This window comes from Lepidochelys kempii, chromosome 5 (genome assembly GCF_965140285.1).
Source record: "Lepidochelys kempii isolate rLepKem1 chromosome 5, rLepKem1.hap1, whole genome shotgun sequence".
NCBI lineage: Eukaryota > Metazoa > Chordata > Testudines > Cheloniidae > Lepidochelys > Lepidochelys kempii.
The window spans coordinates 135,736,331-135,761,758 of record NC_136384.1 but is presented as its reverse complement, the minus strand read 5'-3'; the positions used below and the strand labels follow the sequence as shown (position 1 = coordinate 135,761,758).

The 25,428-nt window shown below is 50.6% G+C and overlaps 2 protein-coding genes across 3 annotated transcripts in view; one reads left to right on the top strand and one right to left on the bottom strand.

The window, feature by feature from the left end:
- Window positions 1-44: 44 nt before the first annotated feature.
- Window positions 45-1,007, top strand: FOXE1 (forkhead box E1). Its single transcript, XM_073346326.2, has one exon. The coding sequence runs from the start codon at window positions 45-47 to the stop codon at window positions 1,005-1,007; it is 963 nt and encodes a 320-aa protein (XP_073202427.2).
- A 4,672-nt stretch (window positions 1,008-5,679) lies between these two features.
- HEMGN (hemogen) overlaps window positions 5,680-25,428 on the bottom strand; it is a 51,454-nt gene continuing 31,705 nt past the window's right edge. The window contains exons 5-7 of one of the 2 annotated variants that reach the window (XR_012159192.2): window positions 15,883-16,030; window positions 14,066-14,176; window positions 5,680-10,901 (exon numbers count right to left, since the gene is read on the bottom strand). The gene's annotated coding sequence lies outside the window, so the exon portion shown is untranslated. The remainder of the gene's footprint in view (window positions 10,902-14,065; window positions 14,177-15,882; window positions 16,031-25,428) is intronic. The other variant, XR_012159191.2, reaches the window with a different exon arrangement.

Here is a 25,428-nt window from a genome sequence, read left to right as displayed (position 1 = left end):
CCCCCGGGCGCAGCTGGGGCGCCAGGGGCAGGCGCCGGTCGGGGATGACGGCGGAGAGCCAGCAGCCCCTGTGCGGGGCCAGCCCAGCCGAGCCCGGTCTCCTGATCATGCCCCCGGCGAAGGCGCAGCCGGGGCCCCCCGAGGCGGGGCCGCGGGGCGCCGGCCGGCGGCGGAAGCGGCCGGCACAGCGGGGCAAGCCCCCGTACAGCTACATCGCGCTCATCGCCATGGCCATCGCGCACGCCCCGGAGCAGCGGCTCACGCTGGGCGGCATCTACCGCTTCATCACCGAGCGCTTCCCCTTCTACCGCGACGGGCCGCACAAATGGCAGAACAGCATCCGCCACAACCTGACGCTCAACGACTGCTTCGTCAAGGTGCCGCGGGAGCCGGGCCGCCCGGGCAAGGGCAACTACTGGGCGCTGGACCCGGCGGCCCGCCGCATGTTCGAGAGCGGCAGCTTCCTGCGCCGGAGGAAGCGCTTCAAGCGCAGCGACCTCTCCACCTACCCGGGCGCCGCGCCCGACGGGGCCTTCGGCGCCCCCGCCGCCTGCTACCCCGCCGCGCCACCCGCCCCGCGCCGCCTCTTCGGCCTCGGGGGCCCGCCCGGCGCCCAGCTCGCCCCGCAGCCGGCCCGCCCGCTCAGCCCGGAGCTGGCCCCGGCCCCCACCAGCTCCTGCGCCTTCGCTGGAGCCGCCTACGCCAGCCCGGGCTGCGCCGGGGGCCCCGGCCCCTACCCGTACCCGGGCCCCGGCGCGCCGCTGCCGCTCACCCAGGGGCCCTACGCGCAGGGCAGCGGCCAGCTGTACCCGTCCGGCCGCCTGGCCCTGTCCGCCTCGCCCCAGCTCGGCGGCGACAGCCGGGACTTCTACGGCCGCATGTCCCCCGGACCCTGCCCGGCGCTGGCCCACGGCTACAGCCCCGGCGCGCAGCTGGGCGGCCCCGGCGCCTACCTGCGCCATGCGCCCTACCCCGGCGCCGTGGAGAGGTTCGTCCCGGCCATGTGAGGGGGCCCGGGCTGGCGCTGGAGCGGCCGCCGGAGGGACAGAGCCGCGCCCGCGGGAGTGAGGAGCCGCGTCCCCTGCGGCAGGGAGCCGGCCCCATGGGCTCCACGGGGTCCCCTCGGGGCCATGGCTAGCCCGGGCCGCGGGGCGGGGCGGGACACTGAGACCGAAGCCCCCGGCCGCGGCCCAGGACAAGGCGAGTAGTCAGCGCCCAGAACTGTGCTCCTGGACTCGCCCGGCGTGGGGAGCCATGGGGCGCGGGGCTGTTCCCCACATCGCCTGCCTCTCCCTGTCCTCGCTTCCCGCCGGGGCCCTGCGGGGTGCAGGGCAGCACCGAAAAGGGAGAGGGATCCGAGCTGTGCCTGCAGAAGACCCAATTCCGCATGAACCATAAAGTCATTCTGGCCCGGACTCATCGGTCCCTTGACTCCCGTTTCCTTCGGATCCCAAAGAGGGGGGCGGGAGGGTCAGCGGTTCTGTTCCTAATGGCCTTGGACATGTCACTGCAATAAATGGCTCTGCCGGCAGCATCGCGTGGGGTTTTCATCTTTAAAGCCAAGTTGTCCACTTGTCTTCACTGGTTTTAGGCAAGTAGCTTAACCTCCCCATCCCCTGAGCTAATTTGTGACCTCTCCCTCATTAGTCGCGCGTGCCCCAGGTCAGCTTTCCGCTCCGCTCCTTCCAGGGCAAGGGCCGTGCGAGTTTCCAGAGCCGCTGCGCGATCAGATCATTCTGGGTTTGATTAATCTCCCGGATTAAGTTCGTGAGATCCTGTACCCTGACCGCAGACAGAGCCTTCTGCCCTCCAGTCCGGTTAGTGAATGGGAAATCAGGCCGGAGACAAAGCCCACTGAAATCAGCCTTTTGGAAACAGGGTTTTACTCACTCAGCGCTGTTTGGAGAGGCAGCCCAGACGGACTGGTTGTTTGCCTCAGTGAGTGGCGCACCTTTGCGCTCGGCGCTGCACAGACCGGTTGGGCTACACTACACAGAGACCTCCCCCCCCCCCCCAGAACTCGCTGCCGTGTCTACATGGGGAAGGCCTACTGGTGCAAACTAAGGGAGGTGAATTAAAACGATGCCGCTATACAGGTGTCACCCCCAGATGGGTGCGCTTAGTAAGGTGTAAAAGTGCGGTTTCTGTTTACTTTGTTGTGTGGGAAGGGGCCTAAATTAAATTGAAAAAAGCCACCCAGCCGGAATGGGTCCGAGTGTCCAGCCGGGGGGAGATGCCAGGAGCACTTTCCCTTCACAGATAGGGGAAGGAAAGCGAGGCCCAGAGTGGGAAAGAGACTTCCCGGGGTCACCGTCAGGATTAGACTGTCGGGCGCTGCCCGCCGGGCCAGGCTGCGGCTCTGTTTTTGTATTGCCCTCGTCCATTTTGCCGCAAGCCCACACCGGTCAATTGGTCTTGGGGGGCTTCCCCCGAATTGTCCCCAGCATCTAGCACTAGCCTGCTGGTTTGCAACGTCTGGGGCAGCAACGCGCTGTTTGGAAATGCCAATGAGTATTTGTGACGACTATGTACAGCCCCGAGTCTTTAGGAGCTGGCAGCAAATTGCTCTCCGCCCCACACAGCTGGATGTCTAAGGGCCTGATCCTGGTCCTAGGTGCGCAGCGGAGTTACTCTGTTCAGCTGAGCAGTCCCGCTGACGCCAGGCTCTTGCTCTAAGAGGGACGTGTACTGTGTGTCCTGCACCCAACGCGCCCCTTGAGTTCAGTGAGTGATCATTTGAGTGCACAAGGGATGCGGGCAGATTATGGACCCCACCCCACAAAACTCTTACTCACTGGAGTAGGCCCATTGACATGAATACCATAACTCCCTGAGCAAGGATTACTCACCTGAGCAACGAGTGCTGGATCCAGCCCTTTTCTGGTTTGGGAAATTTTTATCTGAAAATGATGTTTTCTGCCTGCCCAGCCGGAGACGCTGAAGTTCAGAGAGCAAGCGCTCCGCGGTGCTCTGAAAATCAGCCCCCTTTACCGCGCATCACAGTGGGTCCCCGCCACGCTTGAAAATCGTACCCATATTTGAAATGCTTCACTGCTAGAAACGTAACAATATAGTATAATCTGTCGGAGAAAACCCAGCCCTCCGAAAGAGAGAAGAAGGTTCCTTACCTGGATTTACCCAATATTTATACAAGCAAAATCCTGACCGTCTGTAGTATAGTCATTCAGGCCACTCAGCCATCGCGGATCGAGTGTGTTGAATTTGCGTGGGAGTTGTGGGATACCGTTCGGGACGCTGAAGGGGAAGGGGTTTGAAATCCCGGTACAGTTGATCCCAAGGAGCGAGAGCTGCTGAAATTCCGGCTCAGGACATGAGCCACGCCCGACCGCTGTCACTGCATCCCTGCTAGGGCTGATGCCAGCACCGGCGGGAAGTGCGCCCCCCGCTGGAACTCCCGTGGGCTAGGGCAGCCGGACGGGTTTCAAACCCGGCGGAACGCAAAGCCGCAGGAGGAGACGGGAAGCAAACAGGGTGGCTACGTACCATGCTTTTTCACTTACAATAGGGAAACGCGGCCACTCAGTGGCATCTGAATTGTATGGTTCTGACTCAGGAAAAACTCTCGCTAGAAGCCCAGTACGCTACTAGCTAGAGAGCGGGGCAAACTTTTTGTACAAAACTGTTTGTTTTTCAAAAAAACAACCAAACAAAAACCAAACAAAACAAAAAAAACAACCAACCAAACAAAACCAAACCCCACCGCCCCAGCTGGGGCAGCCTGGCAGTATTCCCGGAAGTTCTCAGTTTTGCCAAATCATTTTGGTCAAAAATAATTTAAAAAATGTTTACAAAATAAATCAAAACGTTTGGTGTTTGACATTTTGGGACGCTATTTCTGGTTTCTGGTTCAGAAAGGCTCCAGTTAAATGTTTCTTTTAATTCTATTTTAAAAAGTCAACAACCTTTTCAAATGCTCAAAATTGAAGCAAAAGGTTTTGGGTTGGGTTGAACAAAACGTTTCGTTTGGCCCGAAATGATTGGTTGAAATGATTATGTACTTTCCAGTCAACGGAAATTGGCAGTGAAATGAAAGTCTGTCTCTGTCTCTGTGCCGGCCGGGCATTCTCATGACCCCCCTCACCGGCGTGTCAGGGCTGCAGCCTGTGGCGATCCTCCCATTGACATGCGGGGCAGTAGGCCGGGCTGCAGGTGAATCCTGTGGCTTCTGGGGGCGCAAATCTGAATGAAACCGAGGGAGGTCTGAATCCTAGGGCCAGTTACACTGAGGGCTGCAGGGGTGGAAGGAAGGGGAAGAATTCGGCCAAGAGGGTTTAATGAAGTCAGGAAGGCCGGGCTCAGAAGGAGTGAACCCCTTGGCACTGCTTAGCATCACCGCAGCATCCTTCCAGGGGCCTGCTGCTTCAGCCACTCTGCTGAGTTTGTGATTGGTTGGTAATTAAACCCAGGCTGAAAGAGAATCGCCATTTCGGACAGACCCCGCATGCCAGGCCAGGCCATGGACTGTTCATTGGGTACATATGATGATGAGAGCCTTCACTTTGGGTACTTTGGATTGTTGGAAACATTGGAAAGGTTTTTCAGCTCCCGTGAGCCCCACTTGCACCTGTCTGTAAATTGCCTTAGTTTTGCATTAAAAGGCCCCAGGCTCCACGAGTGTGACTCCAGTAAAGTCAACTGCACTGTGCCCATTTACACCAGCTAAGGATCTGGCCCAAGGGCTTTAGAAAGCTGGGTTTGGTTGGATCAGACTTATAACCAAAGTCTTGCGGTTATAAAACAAAGGGTCCAACCTGCCAAGGGGACCCCTGGTGGCGCTGGAGGCTGAAGGTTGTGGCCCTTGGGTATGTGCCCATGAACTGGTGCCACGCCCACTGGCATCCGCCCTGTCACTGCGGAGTGCCAGGAGGGGCCTCCCGCGCTGCCCTGCAGCCCTGGGTGGGGAGCTCTGGGGAAAGCCCCGCACCACTGAGCAAAGGTGGGCCCTGGCCTGCTGCAACTGCTCACTGGCGCCCCCACGGGCTGCCTGTTGCCCTGCCCTAGAGGAGCAGAAAGAAGCTGGCTGCCCCATGGTCTGCTCCCACCGGGCTTCAGAAACCTCTGGGAGAGCAGGACACAGGAGCTCCACGGGCTCTGCCTGAGCCTACCCAGAGTGCAGGCTGGCTCCCCTTCCCCACACAACCGCTCTGGGCAGCCCAGAGCAGTGGGAAAGAGAAGCTGAGAGCAAACAGACAGCTACACTCCCCGGTTCTCTGCCCAGACTGGGCTTGAGCCAGGGGCTGCTCTAACTTACTCCAGCTGGCCAGGGGCCACCTACCATCTGGAGACAGCTGAGCACAGCGCGCTCCAGGCCTCCTCCTCCTGCCCTGTCAGGGTTCCCTCCCCACTCTGAACTCTAGGGTACAGATGTGAGGACTCGCATGAAAGACCCCCCTAAACTTATTTCTAGCAGCTTAGGTTAAAAACATCCCCAAGGCACAAATCCTTTGTCCTTGGATGGTATGCTGCCACCAGAAAGTGGTTTAGACAAAGAATTAGGGAAAGGACCACTTGGAATTCCTATTCCCCCAAAATATCCCCCCAAGCCCTACACCCCCTTCGTGGGAAGGCTTGAGAATAATATACCAACCAAACAGGTTAACCAGATTCTTAAAAAACAGAACTTTATTATAAAGGGGAAAAAAGTAAAAGAAGCACTTCTGTAAAATCAGGATGGAAGGTAACTTTACAGGGTAATCAGATTCAAAACACAGAGGATTCCCCTCTAGGCAAAAATTTAAAGTTACAAAAAACAGGGATAAACCTCCCACTTAGCACAGGGAAAATTCACAAGCTAAAACCAAAAGATAATCTAACGCATCTTGCCTTATTTACTTACTCTTTTTGCACTATTGAGACTCATTTTAGTATGATTTTAGGAGAAGTTTTCTGACCTGATGCTTCTCTGCTTCCCCAGAGAACACACAACCAAAGAGCACAAACAATGTCTTCCCCCTCCCCCCCAGATTTGAAAGTATCTTTTTTTCCCCTTTGGTCCTTTTGGTCAGGTGCCAACCAGGTTATCTGAGCTTCTTAACCCCTTATGAGCAAGGAGGAATTCTAGGCTACCCTTAGCTGTATGGTTATGACAGACCCCCCAAATCACAGATGGTGCTGGACAGCCTGTGCCACACTGGCTGTGATTTCTTCCTGGAGCTCTAGGAGAAAACAGAATTAATAAGATGCATGCACCTCTGGATAGACTACTGATTACATAAAAACTAACAATAATTTCCACGTTTCAAGGGCAATTTTAACCAGTGGATTCTGGGAAACTTTCACGGGAGAGTGCATCAGCCACCTTGTTAGAAGCTCCTGAGATGTGTTGTATGTCGAAATCAAAATCTTGGCGAGCTAAACTCCACCAAAGAAGTTTTTTTGTTATTGTCCTTGACGGTGTGAAGCCACTTCAGCGCAGCATGGTCTGTTTGCAGGTGGAAATGCCGTCCCCAAACGTATGGGCGTAGTTTTTCCAGCGCGTAGACGATGGTGTAGCATTCCTTTTCGCTGATTGACCAGTGGCTTTCCTTCTCAGACAGCGTTTTGCTGATAAACACGGCAGGATGGAACTCTTGATCCGGTCCTTCCTGCATTAAAACTGCTCCCACACCACGCTCGGATGCATCTGTGGTTACTAGGAACGGTTTGTCAAAGTCTGGGGGCCTGAGCACAGGGTCAGACATGAGTGTCGCTTTAAGCTGGTTAAAGGCCTTCTGACATTCTTCAGTCCACTGAACTGCATTTGGCTGTTTCTTTCTGGTTAGGTTGGTCAGTGGGGCAGCGATCTGACTGTATTGCAGTACAAATCGCCTGTAATATCTGGCCAAGCCTAAGAAGGATTGGACCTGTTTCTTTGACTTTGGGATGGGCCACTTTTGGATAGCATCCACTTTGGCCTGTAGGGGGCTGATAGTTCCTTGACCCACCTGGTGTCCAAGGTAAGTCACTCTGTTTAGGCTTATTTGATACGTTTTTAGCCTTAACAATTAATCCTGCCTCTCGTATACACTCGAAGACCTTCCAGAGATGCTCCAGGTATTCTGCCCATGAGTCAGAAAATATGGCCACGTCGTCAAGATAGTCTCCTAGCAGGATTGGAAGAATCTGCAGTTGCCTATCTATAAGTTTCTAGAAGGTGGCGGGTGCATTTCACAGCCCGAAAGGGAATCCATTAAATTCATACAGCCCTACATGTGTGGTGAAGGCTGACCTTTCCTTAGCAGATTCATCCAGCGGTACCTGCCAGTACCCCTTGGTTAAGTCCAAGGTAGAGATGAACTGGGCCCGTCCCAGTTTCTCTAATAGTTCATCTGTGCGTGGCATTGGATAGTTGTCTGGGCGAGTTACAGCATTTAGCTTACGGTAGTCCACGCAAAAACGTATTTCCCCATCTGGTTTGGGAACTAGAACCACTGGAGATGCCCATGCACTGCCAGGGGGCGGATTACACCCATCTGTAGCATGTCCTGGATCTCCCGTTCTATAGCAGTTTTAGCTTGAGGAGACACCCGGTAAGGTTGGGCTCTAATTGGGTGAGCATTACCTGTGTCAATGGAGTGGTATGCCCGTTCAGTAAGTCCTGGGGTGGCTGAGAACATCAGCGCATAGCTAGTGCACATCTCCTGGATCTGCTGTCGCTGCATACACCCAAGGGTCATGGAGAGGTTCATCTCTTCCACGCCACCAGCACTTTTCCCTTCATAGTAGACACCTTCAGGCCACTCCGCGTCGTCTCCTCCCTGGGCTGTAAACTGACAAACCTTTAATTCTCTGGAATAAAAGGCTTTAGAGAATTAACATGGTACACTTTCGGCTTTAGGTTTGAGGTGGGGAATGCTATGAGATAATTAACAGCTCCCAGGCGCTCCTGAACCGTGAATGGCCCTTCCCACGTCGCTTCCATTTTATGGGCCTGGAGCACCTTCAAGACCATGATCTGGTCCCCTACTTTGAAGGAACGCTCTCTGGCATGTTTATCATACCAGGCTTTTTGCTCTTTTTGAGCATCTTTTAGATTTTCTTTAGCAAGGGCTAAAGAGGTTCGGAGGGTGTTTTGTAGGTTGTTTACAAAGTCCAGAATGTTAGTTCCTGGAGAAGGTGTAAAGCCCTCCCATTGCTGCTTCACCAACTGCAATGGCCCCTTAACGTCGCGGCTATATGCAAGTTCAAATGGTGAAAACCCTAAACTGGGATGTGGTACAACTCTGTAGGCAAAGAGCAACTGCTGCAACACTAGATCCCAATCATTGGAGTGCGCATTTATAAATTTATGTATCATGGCCCCCAAAGTTCCATTAAACTTCTCCACCAAGCCATTTGTTTGATGGTGGTAAGGGGTGGCAACCAAGGGGTTCACCCCATGAGCTTCTCACAGGCTTTTCATGGTCCCTGCCAGGAAATTAGTTTCCAAATCCGTAAGGATGTCGGAGAGCCAACCTACCCTGGCAAAAATATCTGTTAGTGCCTAGCACACACTTTTAGCCCTGGTGTTGCTTAGAGCTACTGCTTCTGGCCATCGGGTGGCAAAATCCATGAAAGTCAGTATGTACTGCTTTCCTCTGGGTGTCTTTTTCGGAAAAGGACCCAGAATATCCACAGCTACTCGCTGAAATGGAACATCAATGATGGGGAGTGGCTGGAGAGGGGCTTTGACCTGGTCTTGGGGCTTTCCCACTCTTTGGCACACCTCACAAGACAGGACATAAGTAGAAATGTCCTTGCCCATTCCCTCCCAGTGGAATAACCTCCCCAAATGGTCTTTGGTCCTGTTCACCCCAGCATGGCCTCTAGGATGATCGTGGGCTAAGCTCAAGAGCTTTTCCCCGTACTTAGTTGGAACTACCAACTGTCTCTGCAGATGCCAGTCTTCCTGGTGCCCACCAGAAAGAGTTTCCTTGTATAAAAGTCCTCTTTCGGTTAGAAGAGCTGAGAGGTGGTGGGTTGCTCCATGCTGCCATCCAAGCTCTCTGGAAGCTTTCATCTGCTTCCTGTTCAGCCTGGAACTGTTCCCTTGATGCTGGAGACATCAGTTCCTCACTGGATTGTGGACTTGGGCTTGGTCCCTCTGGAAGCGATGCAGGTGATGGGGCTGTTTCCATTGACTCTGAACCGCTCGCCGCTGGGACACTATGTTGGGGTTCAGGCTCCGGCTGAGTCTCCTGTGTAGGGTTATCGGCTGCTGTTGCCAGGGCAGGCTCGGTGGTGCCCTCTGGTGTTGCAGCTGTAGACGGGGTTGCAAGCGCTGGACTCAGGGCTGGCAATGGCTCTGGTGCTGATTGCTTCGCCAGTTCCGGTTTTGGGACTGGCTCTGGCTGGGTCTCTGGGACTGGATCTACTACGGCCGTTGCAGCCGTTGGCAGGGGATCCGGTTCCACCACCTCCATCTGGGTCTCTGGTAACACAGACGGGGCCCTGGTGGAAGGATTAGGAACAGGGATAGGTGTGGAAGCTTGTTTAGCCTGGCTGCGGGTGACCATTCCCACCCTCTTGGCCAGCTTTACCTGGTTGGCCAAGTCTTCCCTCAGCAGCATGGGGATGGGATAATCACCATAGACTGCAAAAGTCCACGTTCCTGATCAGCCCTTGTACCGGACAGGCAACTCGACTGTAGGCAAGTTTAAAGATTTTGACATGAAGGGTTGAATCATCACTTGGGCCTCTGGATTGATGAAATCGGGGTCCACTAAGGACTGGTGGATAGCTGACACTTGTGCTCCAGTGTCCCTCGACGCGGTGACCTTCTTCCCGCCCACACTCACAGTTTCCCTTTGCTCTGAGAGTACCTGGGAGGCATCTGGGCCTGAGGACCTTTGGTGGGACCCCGGTGCAATGAACTGTAATCTGTTGGGGTTCTTGGGGCAGTTGGGCTTCAAATGCCCCAGCTCATTACATTTAAAACATCACCCAGCTGACGGGTCACTGGGGCGAGGTGGGTTGCTGGAGAACGGTGTGGTGGGACGATAAGGTGTCTGGGGTTTTCCTTTTGATGTAGGTGGGGCCTTGGGTGGCCCCCGGTGATAGGGTTTTATTTCGGGTTGCCCCTTCTGATATCTGGTTCAACTGTGACCAGTTTTTTTTCTTTTCTGCCACCTCCACCCATTTGGCTCCAATCTTCCCCACCTCAATTACAGTTTTGGGCTTCCATCTAGGATGTACCTTTCTATTTCCTCAGGAACACCCTCTGAGAACTGCTCCATTTGCATTAGGAAAGAAAGATCTTCCAGAGATTTAATGCTTGCTCCTGATATCCAGGCATCCCAATGTTTCACGGTGTAGTAGGCGTGTCGGCAAGATGCACATCTGGTTTCCACTTTAGGGCTCTGAACCGCTGACAGGCAGGCTTGGGTGTTCGTCCCATTCTGATTCTGGCCTGTTTTTTAAAAAGTTCATAACCATTCATGTGTTCCTTCGGCATTTCAGCTGCCACCTCGGCTAAGGGTCCACTGAGCTGAGGCCTCAGCTCTACCATGTACTGGTCTGTATAGATGCTGGACCCAAGGCAGGCCCTTTTGAAGTTTTCTAAGAAGGCCTCAGTATCATCACCTGCCTTGCAGGTGGGGAACTTTCTGGGATGGGAAGCGGTACCTGGAGAAGGATTGCTAGGGTTGTCTGGTATATTTTGCTTAGGCCTTGCCATCTCTAACTCCAGTTCATGCTTCCTCTCTCTTCCTTGTGACTCCAGGGCTCTCTTGTGGGCAGCTTCTTCTGCCTCCATAGTTCTCTTGTGGGCAGCCTCCTGTGCATTTATTTCTAGTTCTCTTAATTCCATCCGTCTCTTATGTTCATTTTCTTTCTCTTGTGCTTCTAGTCTAGCCAGCTCTAGTTTATTCGCTGCTTCACTGGTAGTCATTTTTCTGCTTTCTTGTGATTAACTCTAGCTATACCTGAGAGTTAGAAAGAAAAAAAAAAAACACTTGTGAATTCCCCTGCAGGAAGTGAACTCAGGCAGAGAAAAAAACCTCCAGGTGCTCACAGCTTAAAAAAAAATCACCTCCCTGCTTTCCAAGCAGCCAAAAGGGGGAAAAAAATTGTCCTTTTAAAATCCTACTGTGCTTTTGGTTCAAAATGATCCTACCACTCTGCCACCAGAAAGTGATTTAGACAAAGAATCAGGAAAAGGACCACTTGGAATTCCTATTCCCCCAAAATATCCCCCCAAGCCCTACACCCCCTTCCTGGGAAGGCTTGAGAATAATATACCAACCAAACAGGTAAACCAGATTCTTAAAAAACAGAACTTTATTATGAAGAAAAAAAAGGAAAAGAAGCACCTCTGTAAAATCAGGATGGAAGGTAATCCTTTACAGGGTAATCAGATTCAAAACACAGAGGATTCCCCTGTAGGCAAAACTTTTAAAGTTACAAAAAACAGGGATAAACCTCCCTCTAGCAAAGGGAAAATTCACAAATTGAAAACAAAAGGTAATCTAACGCACCTTGTCTTATTTACTTACTCTTTTTGCACTATTGAGACTCATTTTAGTATGATTTTAGGAGAAGGAGTTTTCTGACCTGATGCTTCTCTGCTTCCCCAGAGAACACACAACCAAAGAGCACAAACAAAGCCCTCCCCTCCAGGATTTGAAAGTATCTTCTTTCCCCATTGGTCCTTTTGGTCAGGTGCCAACCAGGTTATTTGACTTCTTAAACCCTTACAGGTAAGGAGGAAGTCTAGGCTGCCCTTAGCTGTACGGTTATGACATGCCCAGTATGCCTCTGGCACCAGGAGCTGCAGGGAAGGACATGTAGGGCCCAGCTACGTCGGTGGGGACTTCCCTACGCAGGCAGAATCCCATGCAGGGGCCTGTGCAGGGGGTTTCTGCAGCACCTGGGCAGCGCAAAGGGGGGCAGGTCAGCCAGGGAATCTGCCCCAGAGCACTGACTGCGGCAACTCGGCTTTTGGGAACAACGGGCCTGGCCTCGCTCTGAACAGATGGGACAGCACAAGTCTGAAGGGACAGTTCACGGCAGTGGTAACACTTGGAACCAAGAGGAAGTTTAGCAAAGGTAAAATGTTTGTGTGTGTGTGTGCGTGCATGTGGATTGTGTATACACATGCATGTATAGGTGAGCGTGTGCTGTGTGCATGTGAGAGCACATGTATGTACACGTGTGTGAGAGAGCATGTGTGTCTGTGTGCGTACGTGTGTGTGCGCTAATGTATGTGAGAGAACACGCATACATGTGTTATGAGCGTGTGTGCACGTGTGAGTGTGCATGTGTGTATGTGTGCATTGGTATGTGTGCTTGTGTGAGAGTGCATGTGTGTGTGCACGTGAGTGTGCATGCGTGTATGTGTGCATTGGTGTGTGTGCTTGTGTGAGTGTGCCATGTGTATGCATACATGTGCACAGGCGTGAGAGAGAGCACGTGTGTGCACATGCATGTAGCTGTGCGTGTTTGTGTGCACGTCGAGGTGTGTGTATTGAGAGAACGTGTGTGTGTCCATGTGGGTCTGTGTGAGTGTGTGTGTGCATCAACTCAGTGCTCAGTGTCTCTGCACTGTGCCACGTCGAGACAGAGTGAGGTGGGGTTTATGCCAGTTGAACTAATCAAGCTTTCCCCCGGGTTACACATCTGCAGTCAGACAGCATTTCTTATTATTCTGTTCACTTGGAGCACATAGGGAGATATACCCTGAATTTCTATTTGCCAACATGTCCTGCAGCCTCGGACCTGCTTCACTAAGTTGTTAAATAAGGGTAAAATTCTGCTCCGTGCTAGCTAAGTGCATCCTTATTAGGCAACTTCTGAGTTGCTCCCCAGGTCCTTTTTCCTTGTCTGGCAGAGAGGTGGGGCACAGGAATTGTGGCAGCCTCCCCTGAGAATCGTGTTGTGTCTCTACCCTGCAGAAGGAAATTCCTAATTCCATGAGCTGAGCTGAACAGAAAATCATAGAATCATAGAATATCAGGGTTGGAAGGGACCTCAGGAGGCCATCTAGTCCCACCCCCTGCTCAAAGCAGGACCAATCCCCAATTAAATCATCCCAGCCAGGGCTTTGTCAAGCCTGACCTTAAAAACTTCTAAGGAAGGAGATTCTACCACCTCCCTAGGTAACGCATTCCAGTGTTTCACCACCCTCCTAGTGAAAAAGTTTTTCCTAATATCCAACCTAAACCTCCCCCACTGCAACTTGAGACCATTACTCCTTGTCCTGTCCTCTTCCACCACTGAGAATAGTCTAGAACCATCCTCTCTGGAACCACCTCTCAGGTAGTTGAAAGCAGCTATCAAATCCCCCCTCATTCTTCTCTTCTGCAGACTAAACAATCCGAGTTCCCTCAGCCTCTCCTCATAAGTCATGTGTTCCAGACCCCTAATCATTTTTGTTGCCCTTCGCTGGACTCTCTCCAATTTATCCACATCCTTCTTGTAGTTTGGGGCCCAAAACTGGACACAGTACTCCAGATGAGGCCTCACCAATGTCGAATAGAGGGGAACGATCACGTCCCTCGATCTGCTCGCTATGCCCCTACTTATACATCCCAAAATGCCATTGGCCTTCTTGGCAACAAGGGCACACTGTTGACTCATATCCAGCTTCTCCTCCACTGTAACCCCTAGGTCCTTTTCCGCAGAACTGCTGCCTAGCCATTCGGTCCCTAGTCTGTAGCTGTGCATTGGGTTCTTCCGTCCTAACTGCAGGATCCTGCACTTATCCTTACTGAACCTCATCAGATTTCTTTTGGCCCAATCCTCCAATTTGTCTAGGTCCTTCTGTATCCTATCCCTGCCCTCCAGCGTATCTACCACTCCTCCCAGTTTAGTGTCATCCGCAAATTTGCTGAGAGTGCAATCCACACCATCCTCCAGATCATTTATGAAGATATTGAACAAAACCGGCCCCAGGACCGACCCTTGGGGCACTCCACTTGACACCGGCTGCCAACTAGACATGGAGCCATTGATCACTACCCGTTGAGCCCGACAATCTAGCCAACTTTTTACCCACCTTATAGTGCATTCATCCAGCCCATACTTCTTTAATACGCCAAGATTACCTGGAAACTCAAACTAACTAAAAGGAAAGTGACCAATTGCTTACCATTTGGGACAAATGTTCATCTCCCCTCTTAGGGTTTGCTTGTTTCTGTGATTGAGAGATCCAAGCCACATCACTCATTTGCCTGCGTAAGCTACCCTTAGGTTCAACATCCTGAGGTGAGCAGACACAATTAGCATCATGTAATGTAGAAGAAAAGCACAGTGAGTGGCAGCAGCATGTGCTCAGTCCCCTCCAAATACCCTGTCAGTAGAAGAATATCACTCTGGGGATGTCTACACTGTGATAAACACCCAGCAGCCCTGGGTCTCAAAGCCCCGGTCAGCTGACTCGGCCTTGTGGGGCTCCAGCAGGGCTATACAATTCCGATGTGGATGTTTGGGCTCTGGCTGGAGCCCAGCCTCCGAAGCCCTCCCCCCTTGCAGGGTCTCAGAGCCCCACTTGCAGTTGGAGCCAAACACCCATACCACAATTTCATAGCCCTGCGAGCCCCCGTCAGGTGACCTGGATCAGCTGCAGCTGTGCCGTGGCCTTTTATTGCACTGTAGACAGACCCTAAGGCCCCGAGCCTGCACACACGTGGCTATTCGTGTGAGTGCCTTAGTGACTTCGAACACGGTAGGTGAAGGTGAAGCATTTGTGTAAGTGTTTGCAGGAGCAGGGCCTCCGTTTTCAGAGAACTATTCTTATCTTCCTCAAGACTGATGGGAATACAAACTGGAAGAAACAAGGATCTCCCAGAAAGTCTCCATTCCATGTCAGGACCATCAAATAATCCCTAATTTGCATAACAGCAAATCCGTGCAAATTAGTAGCCTAGTGCTTCATCCTCAGGGGCGTGCAGTGACATTGCTAGTAAGGCAGGCAGCAACTTTGTAGGTGGCCGATAAAAAATAGCTCTGTTCTGTCATGGATGATTCAGCCCCACACTTGCCTGCCTTGTGTATTCAGCCCCGCACTTGCCTGCCTTGTGTACTCAGCCCCGCACTTGCCTGCCTTGTGTATTCAGCCCCGCACTTGCCTGCCTTGTGTACTCAGCCCCGCACTTGCCTGCCTTGTGTACTCAGCCCCGCACTTGCATGCCTTGTGTACTCAGCCCCGCACTTGCCTGCCTTGTGTATTCCACCTTGCACTTGCATGGCTTGTGTATTCAGTCCCGCACTTGCCTGCCTTGTGTATTCCGCCCCGCACTTGCATGCCTTGTGTATTCAGCCCCGCACTTGCATGGCTTTTTAGTCTTTCATGCAGAAATGCAGCAGATCAACTCACCTGAAGAACTCAACAATGTTTCCATACAGCTATAGTCTAATTGATCTTATCTGCACATGTGGAGTTTTAGTAAATGCATGGTATCCAAATGCAAACCTCAAAGAACTAGGTTAAACATCTGTAGTGCGTTTAATCTAATCAACTGCCAGAATGTACAGCAGCATAATGTCTCAATAATAATTATTGAATTGTTGAGTCGTGCAGAAAGAGATGCTCCCTTCTGTACTTACATAATGGCAAGGCCCCATTAAAACCTGAGGTATTCAGTTCAATGCTTGCATGCCTGTTCAGTGACGTTCCACGAAATGGCATCCTGCATATGCCTTCGGGGGCCAGAAGGAATCATCCAAGGGGTTCAATCTGGCCTGCAGGCTGCCAGGTGAGCCATGTTTTAATTCTGGGCCATGCAATGCATGTGTTGCATACATCGATGGCATGCCCCTGCCCAGTTTATATGCATTAGCATTAAAGAATTATGTCAGAGTAGCAGCTAGAGGCCTGAATCAGGATCCATCACCTGCTGTGCTAGGTGCTGTACAAACACATATGGTACCATGGCCCCCGCCCCAAGAATCTTACAGTCAACATACCTGTGGTTTTTATGGGTTAACCTAGGTCCAACGCAGGATCTGATTCTAAGGGCCACATTAAAAAATAATAATTGTTGCCTAAATTGCCGTTGCAACCTCTAGAGGCAGAGGCAAGTCCTGCATCTGTGCCTTTACTTCTGCTTTTTGCCTGCAAGAGAAAATGCAGGTGTTGTGTCCCGCATGCGCCACACCTGTGGACGCGCAACAGGAGCGTATGCACATTTTACAAGGACACACTGCTAAGGCACCGGGGGGCCGGAGCCTGCGCCCTTTGAGCTCTCTGGTAAAGCTCCCGCTGACGACAGTAAGTGCGGGATCAGGCCCAGGAACTCCAGCATTAATTACATTTTTGCTTGGTGACAAATTGCCTCTGAGTGCAAATTAATAAAACTAGAAGCTAAAAAGCAAGCACCCTTCTCCCCTGCTGTCACAGTACTAGGCTGCTCGCTCCTCTGAACACAGAGCCGGGTAGAATTGCTAGAGAATCTTGCCTCAGCCCAGCAGGAATACATGACCTCGTGCAAGGGAGAGGAGCTTTGCCTTTCCCAGGGGAGGCCTGCCTGGGCCTGCAATTGTGCAGATATACTGACAAGAAACAGAAGGTCTAAACTTTTTTCCCCGCTTAATAACAAACTGGCTTCAATTAATATAAACAACCTTCCTTAACCCCTCCACAAGGCAGGAGGACGGATGAGTCATGAACTTGAACAGAAATGCTTTTTAGCAAACGTGTTGTAGAGGAATTGAAGTAATTATCCTGCGAGTGAGAAAACACAACTCCAGGAATGCCCCTGGATGTGCGCCAGCAGGTACCACCCAGCAAAGGTGCTGGCAGCTGTCCATCCGCACGCTGATGGTTTTGAGCACTGCGCTGGGATTCAGGAGATTGGATTCAGTTCCTGGTTCTACCACAGGCTCCTTGTGTGGCCTTGGATAGACCTGTGGCGCCAGCAGGCTAGGTGCCAGCTCATGCCAAGGTCCCCCTGTCTCAGCTGGACACTGACAGGTGCAGAGCCGGAATCTGCCTGGCTCACTCGTGGGTTCATATTGATAAAACAGGTATTATCGAGCGTTTCGTGATAGGCTCTATTGAGAGTTGGGAGTTGCTGCATGAATTAATCTCACTTCTAATACCTGTGTTCCATGTGGTCATGTAATATTGGAGTGGGTGTCATGTGAGCGCCTGTGACTATCTGAATTGCCATGCAGGAGAGGGACATTAATGAGCGTGAAGAGTGCTCTTCTGCAAAAATTGTTACGCCCCTTCCGAAAGCGGAGAGCCATCGATACCAGACAGGCTAGGGGTGCGGCTTACAACCGGAAACTCCCTCCATCTGGAGTGAGAAACCATCAGCAAAAGGACTAAAGACTCTTATTGTTGTTCCGCTCACCTCCCCGAACATGAGTCATGCAAGAGGACCCCTCTCATCCACTGAGTATGAGCACATGGCAGGAAGGGGATAAAAACTGCAGACCAAAGGAATTAAGGATCTCTGTGCTGCTGGAATTCTGGGGTGGGATGCAAGGTATTTCTAGGCATAAGCAGGAGATCCCCAGCCACTTAGCCTGGGTTAGCCCTAACGGTCAAATAGAGCTTGCAGGTGTGCCAGAAGCCTCTCTTACCTTTTGCAACCAAGCCAGAAGGAGGCACAGGAAGTTTATCTGAGCAACACGGTGGTTTCCTGTGGTGGCTGCATCAGACCCTGCTTGCACCTGCCTCCCACACCCAACCCTGTTCCTGCTTCACTCCTGGTTTCTGCCTCACCCCCTCCTTTGCTCCTGTTCCCACCATGCTCCTACTCTGTGCTTGATCCTTGCCTCTCCTCCAGTTCCTGCCCTTACCCCTCGCCTCCAGTCATGTGTTGCGAGTCCTAGTTCTGACTCTGTCTCTGGCTTGACGCCTGGCTCCGGTAACTGGCAGGAGACTCCGGTGCTGACCCTTGCTTTCATTCCCCACCCTGGATGCCTGCTCTGCCCACTAGGTCAGACCCCCTACACTCCAGTCCATAACAGGTATGATCACAATTCCCGTGCTGCCTGATCTATTGATTAAGGTATTAATTTGGTTTCCCCAATTAACAGTCTGTAATTTGGTAGCCTCTTGTCCTAAGATCAAGGCCAGTGTTATCAGAATTACTGCTGAGGGAGCCCGGGGGGACACAGCCACAACAACAGTCACGCTCAGGGAAGTAACTAAAAGTTTTATTTTTACAGTGATCAGGCCAATAAATCAAACAATCCAAACAAGTAAAGTGAGGTAACACAACTCTGTGAGAGCAACCCACACCATTACACATCTGTCCTCGCACTATCCTTGGGGAGCTCTAGAGATTGAGTCAGATCCTAGGCTGGCTACAGCATTGCCAGTGAAGAACTCCAAAGGCTGTACTAGAGACCAGATGTTTTATAGGCCTCGATGTCCCTCATGCAGATGTATGCATTGCTCTTCCCTCCTTACCATATCTTAACTTCCTCACCCTCATACTGTTGGGGTGTCCTTATCCTCTAGATTAGTGTATTCATTAGGTTAAGATCGTTAACATATACATCAATTGGATTACCATAGTTACTTGCAATTAAACATCTGCTAATATTCCCCTCCAAAAACTGGTACAAACTGTCTTCTTGTGGTTACCTGTCAGCCATTTGCAACACTTCTAATGCCATCTTGTGACTTATAGTCACTTTAGTTTACTCACTTATCCTAACTTACTAAGTAACTACAGCTACTTAGGCTGTAAACCTTATACCTAGGCCTCTTGATTAATCGCAGTTAATTCACGCGATTAACTAAACAAACATTAATCGTGCTTAATAGCACTGTTAAACAATAGAATACAAACTGAAATTTATTAAATATTTTTGGATGTTTTTCTACATTTTCAAATATATTGGTTTCTATGACAACACAGAATACAAAGTGTACAGTGCTCACTTTATATTATTATTTTTATTACAAATACAGAAACTCCTCACTTAATGCTGTAGTTATGTTCCTGAAAAATGTGACTTTAAGCGAAATGATGTTAAGCGAATCCAATTTCCCCATAAGAATTAATGTAGATGGGGGGAAGGGGGGGTCAGGTTCCAGGGAAATTTTTTTTTGCCAGACAAAAGGCGTTATACGCATTTTAAACAAGCAATTTAATACAGGTATTAAACAGGCTGGCAGCCCCCCTATCAACTCCCCTATGCCCCCCTGCCAGTTCCTTTCGCCCACCGGCGGACCCCATGGATCAGCACCTTCCCCCTGCTCCCCCCGCTCCTGCCCGCGGCAATCAACTGTCTTGTGGCATTCACGAGGCTGGGGGGAGGAGTGAGGACAGGGTGCGCAGCCTCCCACCTCCCTCCCCTGCCTCCTTGCAGCATTCAGGAGGCTGGGGGGAGCAAGAGGGGGCACGTAGGGGGCTGCCAGCCGTGGACAAAGCAGGCACGTAGGGGGCTGCCAGCCGTGGACAAAGCAGTGGATGTTATAGGGGAGCATTGCACAACTTTAAAGAGCATATTCTGTAATGGAGCAGGGACGTAAGATCGAAACAACGTTAAGCGAGAGGACGTTAAGTGGGGAGTTACTGTATTTGCATTATAAAATGATAAAAGAAATAGTATTATTCAATTCACCTCATACAGGTACTGTGGTGCAATCTCTTTATTGTAAAAGCTTAATTTACAAATGTAGATTTTTTTGTTACATAACTGCACTCAAAAACAAAACAGTGTAAAACTTTACAGCCTACAAGTCCACTCAGTCCTACATCTTGTTCAGCCAATTACTCAGACAAACAAGTTTGTTTACATTTATGGGAAATACTGCTGCCTGCTTCTTAATTACAATGTCACCTGAAAGTGAGAACAGGTGTTCGCCTGGCACTTTTGTAACCGGCGTTGCGAGGTATTTACGTGCCAGATGTGCTAAACATTCATATGCCCCTTCATGCTTTGGCCACCATTCCAGAGGACATGCTTCCATGCTAATGATGCTTGTTAAAAAAATAATGCATTAATTAAATTTGTGACTGAACTCCTTGGGGGAGAATTGTCTGTCTCCTGTTCTGTTTTACCTGCATTCTGCCATATAGTTCATGTTACAGCAGTCTCAGATGATGACCCAGCACATGTTCATTTTAAGAACAATTTCACAGCCGGTTTGACAAAATGCAAAGAAAGTATCCCCCCCCCCCAAGCCTTTACACCCCCTTTCCTGGGGAGGCTTGAGAATAGACAAGATGAGCACAGACCAGCCTTGGATTTTTAACACCCAAAAAACCCAGTCAGATTCTTAAAAAACAGAACTTTATTACAAGAACAAAAAAGATAAGAGAACAACTCTGTAAGATCAGAAAGGAAGATAATTTACCGATAGTCAGATTCAAAACATAGAGAATCCCTCTAGGCAAATCCTTAAGTTACAAAAAGACACAAAACCAGGAATACACATGTCATAAATATAAAGGGAAGGGTAAACACCTCTAAAATCCCTCCTGGCCAGAGGAAAAACCCTTTCACCTGTAAAGGGTTAAGAAGGTAGGATAACTTCGTTGGTACCTGACCAAAATGACCAATGAGGAGACAAGATACTTTCAAAACTGGAGTGGGGAGAAACAAAGGCTCTCTCTGTCTGTGTGATGCTTTTGCCAGGAACAGAAAAGGAATGGAGTCTTAGAACTTAGTAAGTAATCTAGCTAGATATGTGTTAGATTCTGTTTTGTTTAAATGGCTGAGAAAATAAGCTGTGCTGAATGGAATGTATATTTCTGTTTTTGTGTCTTTTTGTAACTTAAAGTTTTGCCTAGAGGGATTCTCTAGGTTTTGAATCTGATTACCCTGTAAGGTATTTACCATCCTGATTTTACAGAGGTGATTCTTTTACTTTTTCTTCAATTAAAATTCTTCTTTTAAGAACCTGATTGCTTTTTCATTGTTCTTAAGATCCAAGGGTTTGGGTCTGTGTTCACCTATACAAATTGGTGAGGATTTTTATCAAGCCTTCCCCAGGAAAGGGGGTGTAGGGTTTGGGGAGGATTTTTGGGGGAAAGACGTTTCCAAGCTGGCTCTTTCCCGGTTATATGTCTGTTAGACGCTTGGTGGTGGCAGTAATAAAGTCCAAGGGCAAAAGGAAAAATAGTTTGTACCTTGGGGAAGTTTTAACCTAAGCTGGTAAAAATAAGCTTGGGAGTTTTCATGCAGGTCCCCACATCTGTACCCTAGAGTTCAGAGTGGGGAAGGAACCTTGACAAATGCATCTCTAGCTAGATTACTTACTAAGTTCTAAGACTCCATTCCTTTTCTGTTCCCAGCAAAAGCATCACACAGACAGAGAGAGCCTTTGTTTCTCCCCCCCTCCAGCTCTGAAAGTATCTTGTCTTCTCATTGGTCATTTTGGTCAGGTGCCAGCGAGGTTATCCTAGCTTCTTAACCCTTTACAGGTGAAAGGGTTTTTCCTCTGGCCAGGAGGGATTTTAGAGGTGTTTACCCTTCCCTTTATATATATGACGTGTATTCCTGGTTTTGTGACTTTTTGTAACTTAAGGTTTTGCCGAGAGGGATACTCTATGTTTTGAATCTGATTACCCTGTAAGGTATTTATCATCCTGATTTTACAGAGGTGATTCTTTTACTTTTTTTTTTCCTTCAGTAAAAATTCTTCTTTTAAGAACCTGATTGATTTTTTATTGTTCTTCAGATCCAAGGGTTTGGGTCTGTGTTCACCTATGGAAATTGGAGAGGATTTTTATCAAGCCTTCCCCAGGAAAAGGGGTGTAGGGTTTGGGGAGGATTTTGGGGGGAAAGACGTTTCCAAGTGGGCTCTTTCCCGGTTATATATTTGTTAGACACTTGGTGGTGGCAGCGATAAAGTCCAAGGGCAAAAGGTAAAATAGTTTGTACCTGGGGAAGTTTTAACCTAAGCTGGTAAAAAAAGCTTAGGGGGTTTTCATGCAGGTCCCCACATCTGTACCCTAGAGTTCAGAGTGGGGAAGGAACCTTGAAAATACATTTCCTCCAGCACAGCGAATTTCACAAGCCAAAACAAAGAAAACCTAACGCATTTTCTAGCTAGATTACTTACTAACTTTACCAGAGTTCGAGGCTTGCATCCTTGATCTGTTCCTGGCAAAGGTATCACAAAGACAGACAAAAGCCTCCCCCCTCCTCCAGATTTTAAAGTATCTGGTCCCCTCATTGGTCATTTTGGGTCAGGTGCCAGCCAGGTTACCCAAGCTTCTTAACCCTTTACAGGTAAAAGGACTTTGCCTCTGGCCAAGAGGGATTTTATAGCACTGTATACAGAAAGGTGGTTACCCCTTCCCTTTATATTTATGACACACACCCCAAATCACAGATAGTGTTGGACAGCTGGTTCCACACTGGCTGTGATTTCTTCCTGGAGCTCTAGGAGAAAACAGAGTTAATAAGACACATACACCTCTAAATATACTACTGACTATATAAAAACTAACAATATTTCCCACATTTCAAGGATGATTTTAACCAGTTGATTCTGGGAAACTTTCACGGGAGAGTGCATCAGCCACTTTGTTAGACATTGTATTTCAAAATCAAAATCTTGGAGAACTAAACTCCATTGAAGGAGTTTTTTGTTATTGTCCTTGACGGTGTGAAGCCACTTCAGCGCAGCATGGTCTGTTTGCAGGTGGAAACGCCGTCCCCAAACGTATGGGCGTAGTTTTTCCAGCGCGTAGACGATGGTGTAGCATTCCTTTTCGCTGATTGACCAGTGGCTTTCCCTCTCTGATAGTTTCTTGCTGAGAAACACGACAGAATGGAACTCTTGATCCGGTCCTTTCTGCATTAAAACTGCTCCCACACCATGCTCGGACACATCTGTGGTTACTAGGAACAGATTGTCAAAGTCTGGGGCCCTTAGGACAGGGTGAGACATGAGTGTCGCTTTAAGCTGGTTAAAGGCCTTTTGACACTCTTCAGTCCACTGAACTTGTCAAGGTTCCTTCCTCACTCTGAACTCTAGGGTACAGATGTGGGGACCTGCATGAAAGACCCCCAAAGCATATTCTTACCAGCTTAGGTTAAAAACTTCCCCAAGGTACAAACTTTACCTTGAACCCTATGCTGCCAACACCAAGTGTTTTAAACAAAGAACTGGGAAAGAGCTCACTTGGAGACGTCTTCCCACAAAATATCCCCCCAAGCCCTACACCCCCTTTCCTGGGGAAGGCTTGATAAGAATCCTCACCAATTTGTACAGGTGAACACAGAACATAGAGACAGGTTTCAGAGTAGCAGCCATGTTAGTCTGTATTCGCAAAAAGAAAAGGAGTACTCCTTTTCTTTTTACAGAACATAGAGAATCCCTCTCAGCAAAACCTCAAGTTACAAAAAGACACAAAAACAGGAATATACATTCCCTCCAACACAGCGAATTTCACAAGCCAAAACAAAGAAAACCTAATGCATTTTCTGGCTAGATTACTTACTAACTTTACTGGAGTTGGAGGGCTTGCATCCTTGATTTGTTCCTGGCAAAGGTATCACACAGACAGATGTACCCTTTGATTCCCACCCCTCCAGATTTGAAAGTCTCTTGTCCCTTCATTGGTCATTTTGGCTCAGGTGCCAGCCAGGTTAGCTGAGCTTCTTAACCCTGTACACAGAAAGGTGGTTACCCTTCCCTTTAAATTTATGACACACGTCAATGGGCTGAAAGCCTCTCCCGACAGAGAAGCCATTGTAAATACGATGTGTTGTGTGCAGGAGGGTTCTGAGAGCGCACCCGCCTCGAGCCGTTGGCTGACTGCCATAAGGGCTCCCCAGGAGAGAGCAGTGTGATCGTGCAGAGTTCGCACAGACGGAAAGGGCCGGCATGTCGGCTGTGCCGCAAAGAAACAAGCAGGACTTCTCGAGCCAGTACCGGGTTTACAGTGGTTCCGGTGGTGCCGGGGCGCCAGGCCCACACTGGGAAGGGGCCCACAAAGGGTTAATCCAGCCTGGGCCACAGCCCAGCAACTCCCCAGCGCCCGCCGAACCCCTCAGGTTCAGTGCACAGGTGCAGCAGGGACTGGGTGTTGCAGGGTGTGCTGGCCGCTGTGTTCCGCTCGGGCCCTGGGACCTGCGTGGTCAGCTGCACTATGAGTCCCAGCATGCCCCGCACCACGCTACCAGCCGCCCCAGCGGAAGTGGGTAGAGCGGACCAAAAAGAAACCCCCCGCAAGGCGATGGCCTGGTGCAGGGAGAGGTTCCTGGCGCTCATCCCGCTGCACGCCCTCCCCCTTGGAGCTCCTGGCTTTCCCCCCCGAGTCTCCCCTCCTCTCCTGGGGCGGGGGGAGCTGGGGGCAGCCCCTGGGCACTGTCTTGACCCTGGGGGGGGGTTGTCTGGGGTCCCTGGGAGCAGGGGGGCGGGGACAACAGGGCCTGTCAGTGCTGGTAGCCGCGCCCCCTGCCCATGGGAATGCCCAGAAACGGCCCCCTGCCCTCCGGGGAGGGAAGGGGGCGCAGCCCAGTGTTGGGGGAAAGGGGCAGTTGTGGGGCAAATCGGGGTGCGATGGGGGAGCTGGGGTGACTCTGTGTGGAGGGTGTAGGAGAAGCAGGGTGTTAAGGTGGGGCAAAATAGCCAGAGCTTCGCGAACCAGCTGAGCGGCGGAGAACCAGCTGAGCAGCGGGGACAGCAGAGCAGCACACAGCAGGAGTTTGCCTGGGACTGGTAAGTATCCGAGTCTGTGTTTGTTTGCTTGCTGAGGAAGTATCCGAGCGTGTGTTTGCTGGGGGGGCAGTGTGAGAGCCTGAGTGAGTGTCTGATTGGCTGCTAGCCTGCAGGGGGCGGGCAGTAGGGTGTCTGTTTGTTTGCGACAGGGAAGCCTGGCCGTTTAAAAATAGCCAGAGCTTCGCGAACCAGCTGAGCGGCGGGGACAGCAGAGCAGCACACAGCAGGAGTTTGCCTGGGAGTTCGCCTGGAGGGAGCCCAGTGAGGCTTACGTCTTGCAAACTGCTCTGAGGAAGCTCACAGTAGGAAGGTGATATGGAAGGGGGGGGGGGTTCAGCTGTTGTGACCTGCACTGGATGTGCCATGTTTGTCTTTCTTCCACAGGACAGAAGCGACTTTGTCTGTACAAAGTGCAAGCTGGTCTCCATATTGGAAGAGAAGATTGAAGGTCTGGAGCAACAGATAACAACCCTGCGTTGCATACGGGAAACTGAGGATTTCCTGGACGAAACTCAGGATAGGCTTCTAGGGGCACAAAGCTCTACAGATATAGAGCAGGTTGCACAGAGGAGCCAAGAGACCAGTGAAGAAGCTTGGCAACATGTGACCTCCAGAAGAGGTAAGCGGAATGTCCGGGTTCCAGTAACACAGACACAGGTAACTAACCGCTTTCATGTTCTCTCCACAGGTATCGTTGCGGAGAGTGGACCAGATGATATGTCTGGGGCGAGAAAGCAGAAGGAGACTCCGCTGGTTGGAAGGCATGAGATGCGCTGTCCTGAGGTTGGGGGTTCCACGACCACCACCCCCAAGAGGAGAAGGCGGGTGGTGGTGGTCGGGGACTCTCTCCTCCGGGGGACTGAGTCATC